Genomic DNA, 14,118 nt, shown 5'->3' on the forward strand with positions numbered 1-14,118 from the left:
TGTTGCACCGGTGGCCCCGGCGTGGGGTAGCCTGTCGGAGGCTCTATGGATAATAACCAGGGCGGCCATGCGCCACTCAAAGGTGGTGATGGTGGGGTAGTCCGGGGACCCTGAGCCCCCCAGCCGGGGCACGCAGGAGAAAGCCGGTAACGGCTGCCGTTAGAAGCCTCGCTGTTTTGGCGGTCGCCCCGCGTGGGCAGTTACCGGTGGCGGTTGGTGAGGACCGAGTGCACAGAAGTCCGGTATGTTTATATGAGGGGCAGTTTGTGGCTGCAGCCTTTGCCAGGGAGGTTAAGGAGCGAGTGGGGGGCCGTGTGGCGTGGTGGGGCCCCGCGTGGCAATGTTTGGTGGGGTCCAGGTGCTTGTTACAGCCACTGGCTGAGGGTGATAGGAATTGGAGTCCTCCCTAGAAAGGGGGGGGGGTTTGGCGCTCAGCCCCGGGGCCGGGAGGAGGCGCCTATCCCCGCCGGCTGCAGGATCCCGGCTCGTCCCGCTGTCTCTACCGGCTCTCTTTCTCTGGTCCCGGGATGGCTCTCTGGCTGGTGGCGGGATCGGTGCTGGCCGGGGCGCTGCTGCTCGTGTCCCCGGCCGCCGGGGTGGCGATGCTGGCCGGGCTGGCCGTGTGGCCCCTGCTGGGCCGTGTGGGGCCCTTGGTGCAGGACGCGCGGTTCGCGATGCGGGCGGCCCGGGTGAAGCGGCAGGTACGCGGGTGGATGGCCTCCGGGGCCCGGTCCCTGCCCGAGCTGTTTGAGTTGCGAGCCCGGAGTCAGCCCGAGAGACCCTTCCTCCGGTACCGGGAGGAGACTTTGAGCTACGGAGAACTAGAAGCCCGGAGCAACCGAGCAGCCGCCGCCATGAGGGGAGCCCTAAACCCCGGAGACACTGTGGCCCTGCTCCTGGCCAACGAGCCCCGATTCCTGAGCGCCTGGTTCGGTCTCGCCAAGCTGGGAGCGGTGGTCGCCTTCCTGAACTGCAACGTCCGGAGAGGGGCCCTGAGCCACTGCCTGAGAGCCAGCGGGGCCCGGGGACTCATTACCAGCCAGGGTAAGAAGGGGCGCAATAGGCGGGGATGGGTCACACGGTGGAATAAAGGGGTATTAAGGGAGAATGGGGGGGATCAAAGGGTGGAATAAAGGGGTATTAAGGGAGAATGGGGGATCAAAGGGTGGAATAAAGGGGTTCTGAGGGATAATGGGCACAGGGTTGAAGAAGGGGTAATAAGGGAGAATGGGGTCACAGGGTGGAATTAAAGAGGTATTAGGGAGAATGGGTAGTCACAGGGTGGAATGAAGGGGTATGGAAGGTCGCAGGGTGGAATAGAGGGGTATTAGGGAGATTGGGGTATAGGGTGGAATACAGGGACATTAGGGCGAATGGGGGTATAGGGTGGAATACAGGGGTGTTTAGGGAGGATGGGGGCACAGGGTGTAATAAAGGGGTATTGAGGGAAAATGCGGGGCCACAGGGTGGAATAAAGCGGTATGGAGGGTTGCAGGGTGGAATAAAGGGGTATTAAGGAGAATGGGGGCACAGGGTGGAATAAAGGGGTATTAAGGAGAATGGGGGCACAGGGTGTAATAAAGGGGTATTAAGGGAGAATGGGGTCACATGCTGGAATAAAGGGGTATTAGAGAGAATGGGGTATAGGGTGGAAGAAGGGGTGTTGAGGGAGAATGGGGGGTCACAGGGTGGAATGAAGGGGTATTAAGGAGAATGGGGCACAGGGTCGAATAAAGGGGTATTAGGGAGAATGGGAGTCACAGAGTGGAATAAAGGGGTATTAGGGAGAATGGGGGTCACAGAGTGGAATAAAGGGGTATTTAGGGAGAATGTGGGGGTCACAGGGTGGAATAAAGGGGTATTAGGGAGAATGGGGGTCACAGAGTGGAATAAAGGGGTATTAGGGAGAATGTGGGGGTCACAGGGTGGAATGAGGGGTATTAGGGAGAATGAGGGGTAATAGGGAGGATGAGGGGTGTCAGGGTAGGGACGGGGGTAAGGCAGATCACATGCGGAATAGTGGGAAGTACCAGTTGATATGGGGGGCACTGGCTTGCACAGGGGGTAACGGTGGGGTGCTGAAGGGGCTGCCTCTCATGATCCTCCTCCCCATAGAGCTGTTTGAAGCCGTCCAGGAGATTCTGCCCGAACTGCGGGGGATGGGGATAAAGATCTGGGTCATGGGCCCCGGGGAATACCCCGAAGACGTCGGGAACCTTCAGAAAATGATGGACGAGTCCTCGGAGGCTGAGCCTCCTTCCCAGCCGAGGGTGCCAAGAAACCCAACGGACACCGCCATCTGTATCTTCACCTCCGGCACCACAGGTCAGCCAGCACCCAGTGCTACCAGAAACGGATTAATGTAGCGCCGTCATATGCCACAGCGTGGTACGACGTCACTGCGTACCTCCTGTGGCCATGACGGTGCCCTTTCTTGTTGCCTCTTTTTAGGGTTACCGAAGGCGGCTCGGATCAGCCACCTGAAAACCCTGATGTGCTGCGCCTTCTACCAGCTGTGCTCGGCACACTCTGATGACATCATCTACATGTCACTGCCCCTCTATCACAAGTCTGGAGCCCTACTGGGCGTCGGGGGCTGCATCGGTATCGGTGAGTGTTCAGTGATGCTGCCGAGCCCTCCGGGCGCTCGGTGTTGGGCATTACGGGATGTCTGCGTTCCCGGTGCCGTTTACGTCGTTCATGGTTTTTCCTCCCCAATCAGGGGCTTCGCTTGTACTGAAGGAACGATTCTCCGCCAGCCAGTTCTGGAGCGATTGCCGTAAATATAACGTGACTGTGTTTCAGTACATCGGGGAGCTGTGCCGGTACCTAACCAACCAGCCACAGGTAAGGCTCTTTACACCTGCTTGTAGCGTGCCCTCAGTGGCCCCACTCCCTGCCTTTATTCTTGGACCCCGTGGTAGTGACGCTCTCCCGTTCAGTGTGCGGACGAGGTCGGGCACCGGGTGCGTCTGGCTGCCGGCAGCGGGCTCCGCCCGGACGTGTGGCGGGAATTCAGCCGACGATTTGGTAAAATTCGGATCTTCGAGACGTACGGAATGACGGAATTCAACATCAGCTTCTTCAACTACACAGGCTCCCCGGGGGCAGTGGGAAGGGGCAGCTTCCTGTACAAGGTAGGGTTTGGCAAAGGGTATGACTACGGCACCTATGACACCGATGGCCCCGGGGTCTAACGGCCCCCTTTTTATTTCTTCTTAGCAATTCTGCCCCTTCGATCTGATCAAGTTTGACACAGTGGAGGATGAGCCCGTGAGGGACGCGCATGGACGGTGTCAGAGAGTCGTGGCAGGTCTGAGGCACATTGTGGAGTATCTGGCTGTGGCCGTTATTTACCCTCTAGTTATGCTGTTGCATTTGTAAAGTGCCGAGTACACCGGGTGATGCTGTATATAGCTCTTGGGGTTCTTATCGTGGTTGATGCTTTCTGGGCTGTGTGTGCAGCTGCCCTCATGCTCTCGTGTCTCTGCAGGAGAGACGGGGCTTCTCATCTCTCCAGTTACCCCCATGTCACCCTTCCTGGGGTATGTGGGCAGCCGAGAGCTCTCTGAGAAGAAGCTGCTAAGGGATGTTTTCCGGGCCGGCGACTGCTTCTTCAATACAGGAGACCTGATGATGCAGGATGAGTTGGGCTTCGTGTACTTCCGGGACCGCACTGGAGACACCTTCAGGTACTGAGCACGTGGGGGTCACCTTTTCCTGCCCGTGACACAGCCCTGTCCCTGATACAGCCTCTCTGCCCCTGACACAGTCTCCCTGCCCCTGACACACCCTCCCTGCCCCTGACACACCCTCCCTCCCCCTGACACACCCTCCCTGCCCCTGACACACCCTCCCTGCCCCTGACACACCCTCCCTGCCCCTGACACACCCTCCCCCCCCTGACACAGCCTCCCTGCCCCTGACACAGTCTCCCTGCCCTGTCCCTGACACAGCCTCCCTGCCCAGTCCCTGACACAGCCTACCTACCCGTCCCTGACACACCCTCCCTGCCCCTGACACACCCTCCCTGCCCCTGACACAGCCTCCCTGCCCCTGACACACCCTCCCTCCCCCTGACACAGCCTCCCTCCCCCTGACACAGCCTTCCTCCCCCTGACACAGCCTCCCTCCCCCTGACACAGCCTCCCTGCCCCTGACACAGCTTCCCTGCCCCGTCCCTGACACAGCTTCCTTGCCCCGTCCCTGACACAGCTTCCCTGCCCCGTCCCTGACACAGCCTCCCTGCCCCGTCCCTGACACAGCCTCCCTGCCCCGTCCCTGACACAGCCTCCCTGCCCCGTCCCTGACACAGCCTCCCTGCCCCGTCCCTGACACAGCCTCCCTGCCCCGTCCCTGACACAGCCTCCCTGCCCCGTCCCTGACACAGTCTCCCTGCCTGTCCCTGACACAGCCTCCCTGCCCAGTCCTTGACACAGCCTCCCTGCCCCGTCTCTGACACAGCCTCCCTGCCCCGTCCCTGACACAGCCTCCCTGCCCGTCCCTGACACAGCCTCCCTGCCCCGTCCCTGACACAGCCTCCCTGCCCCGTCCCTGACAAAGCCTCCCTGCCCCGTCTCTGACACAGCCTCCCTGCCCGTCCCTGACACAGCCTCCCTGCCCCGTCCCTGACACAGCCTCCCTGCCCGCCCTGACACAGCCTCCCTGCCCGCCCTGACACAGCCTCCCTGCCCGTCCCTGACACAGCCTCCCTGCCCCTGACACAGCCTCCCTGCTCCGTCCCTGACACAGCCTCCCTGCACGTCCTGACACAGCCTCCCTGCCCCTGACACAGTCTCCCTGACACAGCCCCCCTGCCCCATACCCGATACAGCCTCCCTGCCCAGTCCCCGACACTGCCTCCCTGCCCCATCTCTAACACCGTTTTCGTATAATCCTATTGCAGATGGAAGGGAGAGAACGTGGCAACCACCGAGGTGTCGGAGATCCTGAGTGGGCTGTATTTCCTCCAGGAGGTCAATGTGTTTGGTGTCACGGTCCCAGGTAACAGGACCCCCTCACCTAACCCCCCCCCATCTTTGCTGCCCTCATAGTTTGTGGAAGGTGAATCTTGACTTGATTTCATTCTCCAGGACACGAGGGCCGGGCTGGCATGGCAGCTGTCACTCTGCGCCCCGGCCACAGGCTGGACCTGGAGAGACTTTACACCCACGTAGTGGAGTCTATTCCCTCGTACGCCCGTCCACGGTTCATACGATTGATGGTGAGTCTGGGTGTTGGTTACTGGTGTATGGGATTCCCCTGTGCGATTGGTTGCTGGTGTATGGGATTCCCCTGTGCGATTGGTTGCTGGTATATGGGATTCCCCTGTGCGATTGGTTGCTGGTGTATGGAATTCCCCTGTGCGATTGGTTGCTGGTGTATGGGATTCCCCCGTGCGATTGGTTGCTGGTGTATGGGATTCCTCTGTGCGATTGGTTGCTGGTGTATGGGATTCCTCTGTGCGATTGGTTGCTGGTGTATGGGATTCCCCTGTGCGATTGGTTGCTGGTGTATGGGATTCCCCTGTGCGATTGGTTGCTGGTGTATGGGATTCCCCCGTGCGATTGGTTGCTGGTATATGGGATTCCTCTGTGCGATTGGTTGCTGGTGTATGGGATTCCCCTGTGCGATTGGTTGCTGGTGTATGGGATTTCCCCGTGCGATTGGTTGCTGGTGTATGGGATTCCTCTGTGCGATTGGTTGCTGGTGTATGGGATTCCTCTGTGCGATTGGTTACTGGTGTATGGGATTCCCCTGTGCGATTGGTTGCTGGTGTATGGGATTCCCCTGTGCGATTGGTTGCTGGTGTATGGGATTCCCCGTGCGATTGGTTGCTGGTGTATGGGATTCTCCGTGCGATTGGTTGCTAGTGTATGGAATTCCCCTGTGTGATTGGTTGCTGGTGTATGGGATTCCCGTGTGATTGGTTGCTGGTGTATGGGATTCCCCTGTGCGATTGGTTGCTGGTGTATGGGATTCCCCTGTGCGATTGGTTGCTGGTGTATGGGATTCCCCGTGCGATTGGTTGCTGGTGTATGGGATTCCCCTGTGCGATTGGTTGCTGGTGTATGGGATTCCCCTGTGCGATTGGTTGCTGGTGTATGGGATTCCCCTGTGCGATAGGTTGCTGGTGTGTCGGATTCCCCTGTGCGATTGGTTGCTGGTGTATGGGATTCCCCCGTGCGATTGGTTGCTGGTATATGGGATTCCCCTGTGCGATTGGTTGCTGGTATATGGGATTCCCCTGTGCGATTGGTTGCTGGTATATGGGATTCCCCTGTGCGATTGGTTGCTGGTGTATGGGATTCCCCTGTGCGATTGGTTGCTGGTGTATGGGATTCCCCTGTGCGATTGGTTGCTGGTGTGTGGGATTCCCCTGTGTGATTGGTTACTGGTGTATGGGATTACTCTGTGCGATTGGTTGCTGGTGTATGGGATTCCCCTGTGTGATTGGTTGCTGGTATATGGGATTCCCCTGTGCGATTGGTTGCTGGTGTATGGGATTCCCCTGTGCGATTGGTTGCTGGTGTATGGGATTCCCCTGTGCGATTGGTTGCTGGTGTGTGGGATTCCCCTGTGTGATTGGTTACTGGTGTATGGGATTACTCTGTGCGATTGGTTGCTGGTGTATGGGATTCCCCTGTGTGATTGGTTGCTGGTGTATGGGATTCCCCTGTGCGATTGGTTGCTGGTGTATGGGATTCCCCTGTGTGATTGGTTGCTGGTGTATGGGATTCCCCTGTGCGATTGGTTGCTGGTGTATGGGATTCCCCTGTGCGATTGGTTGCTGGTGTATGGGATTCCCCTGTGCGATTGGTTGCTGGTGTATGGGATTCCCCTGTGCGATTGGTTGCTGGTGTATGGGATTCCCCTGTGCGATTGGTTGCTGGTGTATGGGATACCCCTGTGTGATTGGTTGCTGGTGTATGGGATTCCCCTGTGCGATTGGTTGCTGGTGTATGGGATTACTCTGTGCGATTGGTTGCTGTTGTATGGGATTCCCCTGTGCGATTGGTTGCTGGTGTATGGGATTCTCCTGCGCGATTGGTTACTGGTGCACGGTATCCGTGTGGTTGTTAAGCCCTGTATGTTGTTTTGTAGGAGGCGATGGAGTGCACGGGGACTTTTAAACAGCAGAAGCTCCGCCTGGTCCAGGATGGGTTCTCTCCCCTGCGCGTCCGGGAGCCGCTCTATGTCCTGGACGAGAGCCGCCGCAGTTACCGGCCCCTCACAGAGGATCTGTACCATCGGATCATGGACTCGGAGTTCAGGGTTTAGCGGGCGGCAGTAGTGGGGGTAACCATTCCAGCGGTTTCTAATGGTTACGGCGCGGAAAAGCCCGGGAATCTTTTTGTAAATGTAGCTTTTGATAAAAATTGAACTCGCAGGAAACGGGACACAACGTTTTTGTAGACTTTTGTATTTTACGGCATTGGATTTTCTTCGTATTATTTTATATTTTACTATAAAATGTTAACAGTCCGACATTAAAGCGGAATCGATTAATGACTTTTTCATTTATTTACACAGTTTGGTGTGTGGGGAGGGTATTTAATTGCCCTTTCAAGCAGCTTTATGGGTTAGGAATGGGTGGTCAGGGGGGCGACGGGTGGGTGTATTTTTCCTAGCGCTCTCTTGTGGTTGAGAAACTACAATTCCCATGCTGCACTGCTTTAAGGCAACGTATACAGGAATAATCATTTTGGTGGAAATGTTTTTGCTCTTCCAGGGTTCCATTATTGATCCATTATATATATACGGTATATATATATATATTTATATATCATATCATATTATATATATATAATTATACCCCGTAGAGCCCTCATAATACAGACCCCGTGGACAGATTCCAGGGCTTGTTATGTAAATTAGCCCCCTGACCCCAAATAAATGACACAATCAAATAAAAAAACTATAAACGGTTTCTTTCTTTATTAAACAGAGCTTGCAAGTGATAAATAATACAAAGGTTTGGTATTTTGTAAACTTTTTCTTTTTTTTTTTTTTTTTTTTTTTTTACATTTCTTTATGTTTTTTTCCCCCCCTTGAGCAGTGGACAGGAAATGTACAGCTCAGGAACTTGAATCCAAAAAAATAATAATCAAAAACAACAAAAATACAAAAAAATGGGGGGTGCTATAATACTAAAGCGGGGGCCAGCGGCTGCTGAATCCACCGCCCTTCATCAACACTGACATCTGCATTCAAGTTTCATTGAGGACATGAAAAGTTACAACAAAACCGAAATATATATATTAATAAAACCGCTAAAAAAGAACACATGGGTTTGAACTTTAAAAGGTAACGTGGCTGTGGGGGCTGTAACCAGGACCCTGTCTTTTGTGCATGCGCTACACACAGACTACAATACACAGTGACAATGTGCGCGGACCGGCGCGTCTCACCGGTTTCAGAAGTTGTTTGATTTTACATAATTTACAGCTATTTGCCGTTGTGTTTTTCTTTTTCTTTCTCTTTTAAGATAAAGAACTCGTTCACGGAGTTATTTGCAATAAACTGAAGCCATTTTTTAGCTTTATAATGAAAAACCATAATCTCGGCCATTTTATTCCCTCTTCAAATAGCAAAATCTAAATACAAAATACTAAGAAATGAAAATATTGTTATATTTTATGATTATTATTAGTATTGCTATTATTATTATGAATAATATTATTACTATTAGTATTGTTATATTTTATGATTATTATTATTAGTATTGCTATTATTATTATTAATAATATTATTACTATTAGTATTGTTATATTTTAGGATTATTATTATTAGTATTATTGCTATTATTATTATTATTAATATTATTACTATTAGTATTGTTATATTTTATGATTATTATTATTAGTATTATTTCTATTATTATTATTGTTATTAATAATATTATTACTATTAGTATTGTTATATTTTATGATTATTATTATTAGTATTGCTATTATTATTATGAATAATATTATTACTATTAGTATTGTTATATTTTATGATTATTATTATTAGTATTGCTATTATTATTATTAATATTATTACTATTAGTATTGTTATATTTTATGATTATTATTAGTATTATTGCTATTATTATTAATAATATTACTATTAGTATTGTTATATTTTATGATTATTATTATTAGTATTATTTCTATTATTATTATTATTATTGTTATTAATAATATTATTACTATTAGTATTGTTATATTTTATGATTATTATTAGTATTATTGCTATTATTATTAATAATATTACTATTAGTATTGTTATATTTTATGATTATTATTATTAGTATTATTTCTATTATTATTATTATTATTGTTATTAATAATATTATTACTATTAGTATTGTTATATTTTATGATTATTATTAGTATTATTGCTATTATTATTATTATTGTTATTAATAATATTATTACTATTGTTATCGATACAGTCAATTATTTTTAATTAACGTTGCATCATTGAATATGTTGGTTGACAATGAACCCCAATAATTTTTCCGGTGCCCCCTGAGGCTGGGGTGAGGATGAACAGACGCCATACTGTATAGCACATACTATAGTCCAATCTTATAGCATAAAGCGCAGATATTGCCCCGTTATACGTCGTTCACATAATAATGATTATTATTGCCCCTCTCCATGCGGTAGCTGTCCTCCGATGAATATCACGGTTTATTCACATATTGTTACTGCGAGGTATGCCCCCCCGGCAGGCTGTCAGGATCTCCTGGTAGGAATGGAGGTGGATCTTGCAGGTACAGGGCGGCCCTGATTGATCCACCTGGGTCAGGACTGCTGGGCTGTTCAGTGATTTCCAAAGAGCTGCTTTGATGTTGCCACTCAATCCACTCTTTCTATTAGGAAATGGAAACCCAAAAGACCCCACAAGTTTGCGTGGGGGGCTGCTGTCCACTTTCTGCCCCCCGAAAAGCCTGTTTGGGGTGAATTGGGGAATTATCTGCTCAATCAAGCAGCAGGCCAAGGCCCTGGAATATAATATTGGTTGCAGATCGGCGGAGCTCTGGGGTCTGGATTATTACACCAAAATCTACCCCGTGGAGGGATTGTTTGGACTCCGGCTGAACTGTTACAGTAAGGACACGGAGGGCCGGTGAGTGGCTTGTTTACAAGACAAGCATGTGGTTTTATTTATCAATAAATAGTTATTTTTTAAATACAAACTGGGCTGAAAGGGTTAAACCCTGTGTTTTATGCTGTTGTGATGAAGCATCTGAGATGTTTGCCGCTCGCTTATATGTCTTTAACAATACGATTGTGTTTGCCTTGCGATGGGCCGCGCGCCGCTGTGGCACACAGAGGGTTAATATTGTGGCGCTGTTTACTCTTTGTGCAGAGTTTATGTCCATGTTCTGGGGTTTGATTCGCTCGCTGAGCCCCGGCGTGCCGGTTACCCTCTCATGTGTGTAAAACTGATCGTTATAGTGTATTAAATTAATTTATTAACCCCTTAAGGACAATGGGCGGTCCCTAAACCCATTGAAAACAATGCATTTTGAGCCCGTACATATACAGGCTTTGTCATTAAGGGGTTAATAGCATTTGATGTGACGTCACGTGATGTTATGGAATCTCGGGTGTGACGCAATACGGTTAATGATAGCATGACGTCATCACTCATTTCTGCGTGTCATTCATTGATTTTTTGGGTAATCGTGTGCGTGAAATGCCGTGTCTTCTTCATTATGATCCGTTTTGTTTTTAGATGTGTGATGATTACAAATATTTGTGTAACTCAGGATGTGTATTATTGTTGTTATTTAGTAACCGTTTAACCCCTTCAGTACCGGGACGTACCTGGTACTTCCTGGTTAACAGTCACCGGTAGACCGGGACGTACCAGGTACGTCTCCTCCAAAAAACGCCCCCCACATCACCACTCCCACGGAGTGATTTTGTAGGCAGAAACAGCGATCGCGGCATTGAAGGGGTTAATTCCCGTTTTGTAGGGGGCTCTGCTGCTGGTAGTCTGCCTGGAAGCCCAGGCAGACCAGCAACAGCAAAAACGACCCCCCAGAAGTCCTCTGATCAGTCCTGTAGGACTGATCAGAGAGATTCCTCCCCTACAATCTCCAGTCTATTGGAGATTGTGTTCCAGCTGCCAGAGGCAGCTTCAGGGACAGGGAGACAGGGTTCTTTGGTCTCCACATGAGTGTGGAGACCAGACCCCCCCCACCCTTCCTCAGTTAACCCCTACCCTCAATTAACCCCTTCAATGCTGCGATTGTGTATGACTAAATATTGTGGGGACTAAATATCAGTCAATGCTGTGCTTCAATGGAGCATCAGCATTGAAAGCGTTAAAAAAAAAATGTAAAAAATAATAATAATTAAAAAAAATTAAAAAATAAATAAATAAATTTTTTTTTTATAAAATAATAATAATAATAAAAAATAACAGCACTGACCTGAAAGTCCAGGGTGCTTCCAGGTCAAATGCTGGGCTGGGCTGATCAGATCGCTCCTGGCCAATAGGAGTGATCGGATCATTATGGCAGCCCACGGATGACCCTGCTCTACAAAGAGAGAGGGGTCATCTAGGGTAATTATGAAAAAACACAAATTATTAATAAATAAAAAAAATCATAATTATTATCTGATCACTTGTCGGTGACATTTTAAGTCGCTGATTATTGATCGGTCTCCCTGATTGATGTCAGCGGCCTTAACCTGTCACTTACAAGTAATCTGATAAAAAATATTTCAAAAAATGTAAATGCGCATGTTCCAGTTTTGCCCTCATAGCTTCCTCAAAAAATGCATGAACCATGCATGTGAGGCCTTGTTGGAACCGGGGGATGTTGGTGAACACAATTTGGTGTTTTTTTCTGCAGTTGCACATATTCTATACAAAATATAATATAAAATCTAAAGCAACATTGCAACATATGCAAAAAAAACAAAAAAATATACCTCAAAATTTGGCAGCAATTGGCGATAAAATCCCTGTTTGAAAAGTGTCAAAATGACCCTAGTTGTACACCTTGACTTATCTACTGTTCATAAACATATAATTTTGGGGGGATAATCAGTATCTGTGACAGCTATTGCAGTTATTTGCCAAATTTGAAAAAAATTACATTTCAAAAACGTAATGCATGCCTTGCAATATTTGCCCTATACTGGTCAAAATAGATAAAAATCCTGGCCATGTTGGGTGGTTTCCAAATCAGGACAACTTAATGAATATATTTGGGATAATTTTTTCCCATTGGTTCAATGTGTGTACAATTTGTATGTATACAAAACTGTAAAAAAAAAAATGCGTTTTTTTCATTTCCCCCCCACTTTTTCCAGTTTATTTCAAACAAAACAATGTACTACCCAGCTTAATATGGTTTCAAATGAAAGCCCTACTTGTGCTGAAAAAAACAATATATGATTTGTGTGGGGGGTGCACCAATTGATAAGAGAGAAATTACAGTTGAAGAAAGACATGGCAAAAACACAAAAACGGCTCCGGTCCTTTAGCGACACGTTAGTATCAAAATCCCGGTCCTGAAGGGGGTTAATATGACTGAGATCGCGTTTCTCCCGGAATCCTTGCTTTACAGGGCTAAAAAAAAAAAAATAGAAAAAGAACACAAAATAGCGAATTAAATAAATCTGTCTAAAATCCAGACTTTTGCTAAATGTAACCAATTGAAACGACGATCCCGGGTGGTTTAGTCCTGACGACATGCAACAATCTGTTAATTCTGTGTCATTAGGCTCACTTTTCGCGATATTGAGTGATTTTGGGGAGGATTGCAGTCAGGATCTGTGTTTGTGGCTGCTGACTCTTAATAAATATGGCTCCTGTGTAAATATGTAAGCGTACGCCGTTACATGCATGGACTTTAATGCGCTTCTTAAAGGGATAGTATCATATATACGACATGAAGGGGCAAATGCGTTGGGGGTCTTCAGGATCCTCCCAGTATTTTCAAAGGGGACACCATGTAACGGGACCCCTCAGCTATCATATGCACTAAAGGGGGTATGATTGCTGTAGTGTCCCTTTAAAGACAATTTAGTGCGTATTCAGGAAGATATTGCTTATTTGCTTTGTCTCTGGGATGCAACCGGTTTGAAGTGACTTTGGAGAAAGATTCAACAGGTAAGGCATCTGATTTGGAAAAGAAGTAACACGCGTGGGGATGGATGACCCCCGCTGCACGCGGCTTTGTCCTTCTCGTCTTATTACATGCGCGTCGCAGGCTTATGAGTTAAGCGGTCATTTGTAAGGGAAAGGTTTGGACGTGAAAACACCAAAGACTTTCAGTTGTGACATGAAGAGGACGGCTCCTGCGATAGAAAACAACGGAGGTTATTTTCATATTCGCGCATGGTTAATGTGATTTCTGTCAGTGTAGGAATTAGAGTGGTGGATAATGTGAGTTGTAAGAGGTCATCGTTACGCAGACATTCATTATAGGCTCTTATGTGGGGTCCTTTAGGTTCTCCTGGTTACTCCTAGATATGACTCCAATGTATTTCAGATTTTTGAAGCGAATCTCTTTAATTTTCCCGCCTGGATTGAGTGTTTCTTTGTTTCAGATTCATGTTGCTCCTCAATGATCCTCGTCCGTTTACTCGGTGAGTAAGGATGCTTGAGAATATTTAAAATGTTGCTCTTGCTTTTGTGTAGATAACTCATTCTTCTGTCTCTCTTTGGGTCAGAGAATAATGTTTGTGTCGGCGACTTACCGAGGTTCCAGCAAATGACTACAATTTCAAAGGCCGAGGGGGCCTCTCTGCTTTCTTGCGACCTTCAGGTGAGTAACTTTTTCCTTTCTTCTTTTTCTTTTTGTAGCAGATACTTGGACACAGAGGCGTATCTAGGGTATGGCACCTATGGCTCGTGCCATAGGCGCCATTTGAAAGGAGGGCGCCAGTGAGCGGCTTTTAAACGTCTTTTTTTATGTGGCGGAGAGAGAGGGGCGCCTAGCAATCGCCCTGTGCCCCCTCATTCTCCTCCATGAGACCTCCACCTCTGTCCCGGTGCCGACATTTCATGCTGAGCGCCGGAATATGATGTCATATTTCGGCGCTCAGCAGTGAAGCAGCGGGCACCAGTGAGCGGCTTTTAGACAGAAGAAGAAGAAGAGCA

At 48.5% G+C, this 14,118-nt stretch overlaps 1 protein-coding gene across 1 annotated transcript; it reads left to right on the top strand.

Moving 5' to 3' along the window:
* Positions 1-458: 458 nt before the first annotated feature.
* Positions 459-7,509, top strand: SLC27A3 (solute carrier family 27 member 3). The gene is made up of 10 exons (XM_053474890.1): positions 459-1,044; positions 2,116-2,325; positions 2,452-2,610; positions 2,723-2,847; positions 2,943-3,137; positions 3,223-3,313; positions 3,494-3,692; positions 4,907-5,004; positions 5,094-5,224; positions 7,105-7,509. Exons 1-10 carry the CDS (start codon positions 528-530, stop codon positions 7,279-7,281), a joined length of 1,902 nt encoding a protein of 633 aa, XP_053330865.1. The 5' UTR covers positions 459-527; the 3' UTR covers positions 7,282-7,509.
* Positions 7,510-14,118: the final 6,609 nt, after the last annotated feature.

The sequence above is a fragment of the Spea bombifrons genome, chromosome 9 (assembly GCF_027358695.1).
Source record: "Spea bombifrons isolate aSpeBom1 chromosome 9, aSpeBom1.2.pri, whole genome shotgun sequence".
Classification (NCBI taxonomy): domain Eukaryota; kingdom Metazoa; phylum Chordata; class Amphibia; order Anura; family Pelobatidae; genus Spea; species Spea bombifrons.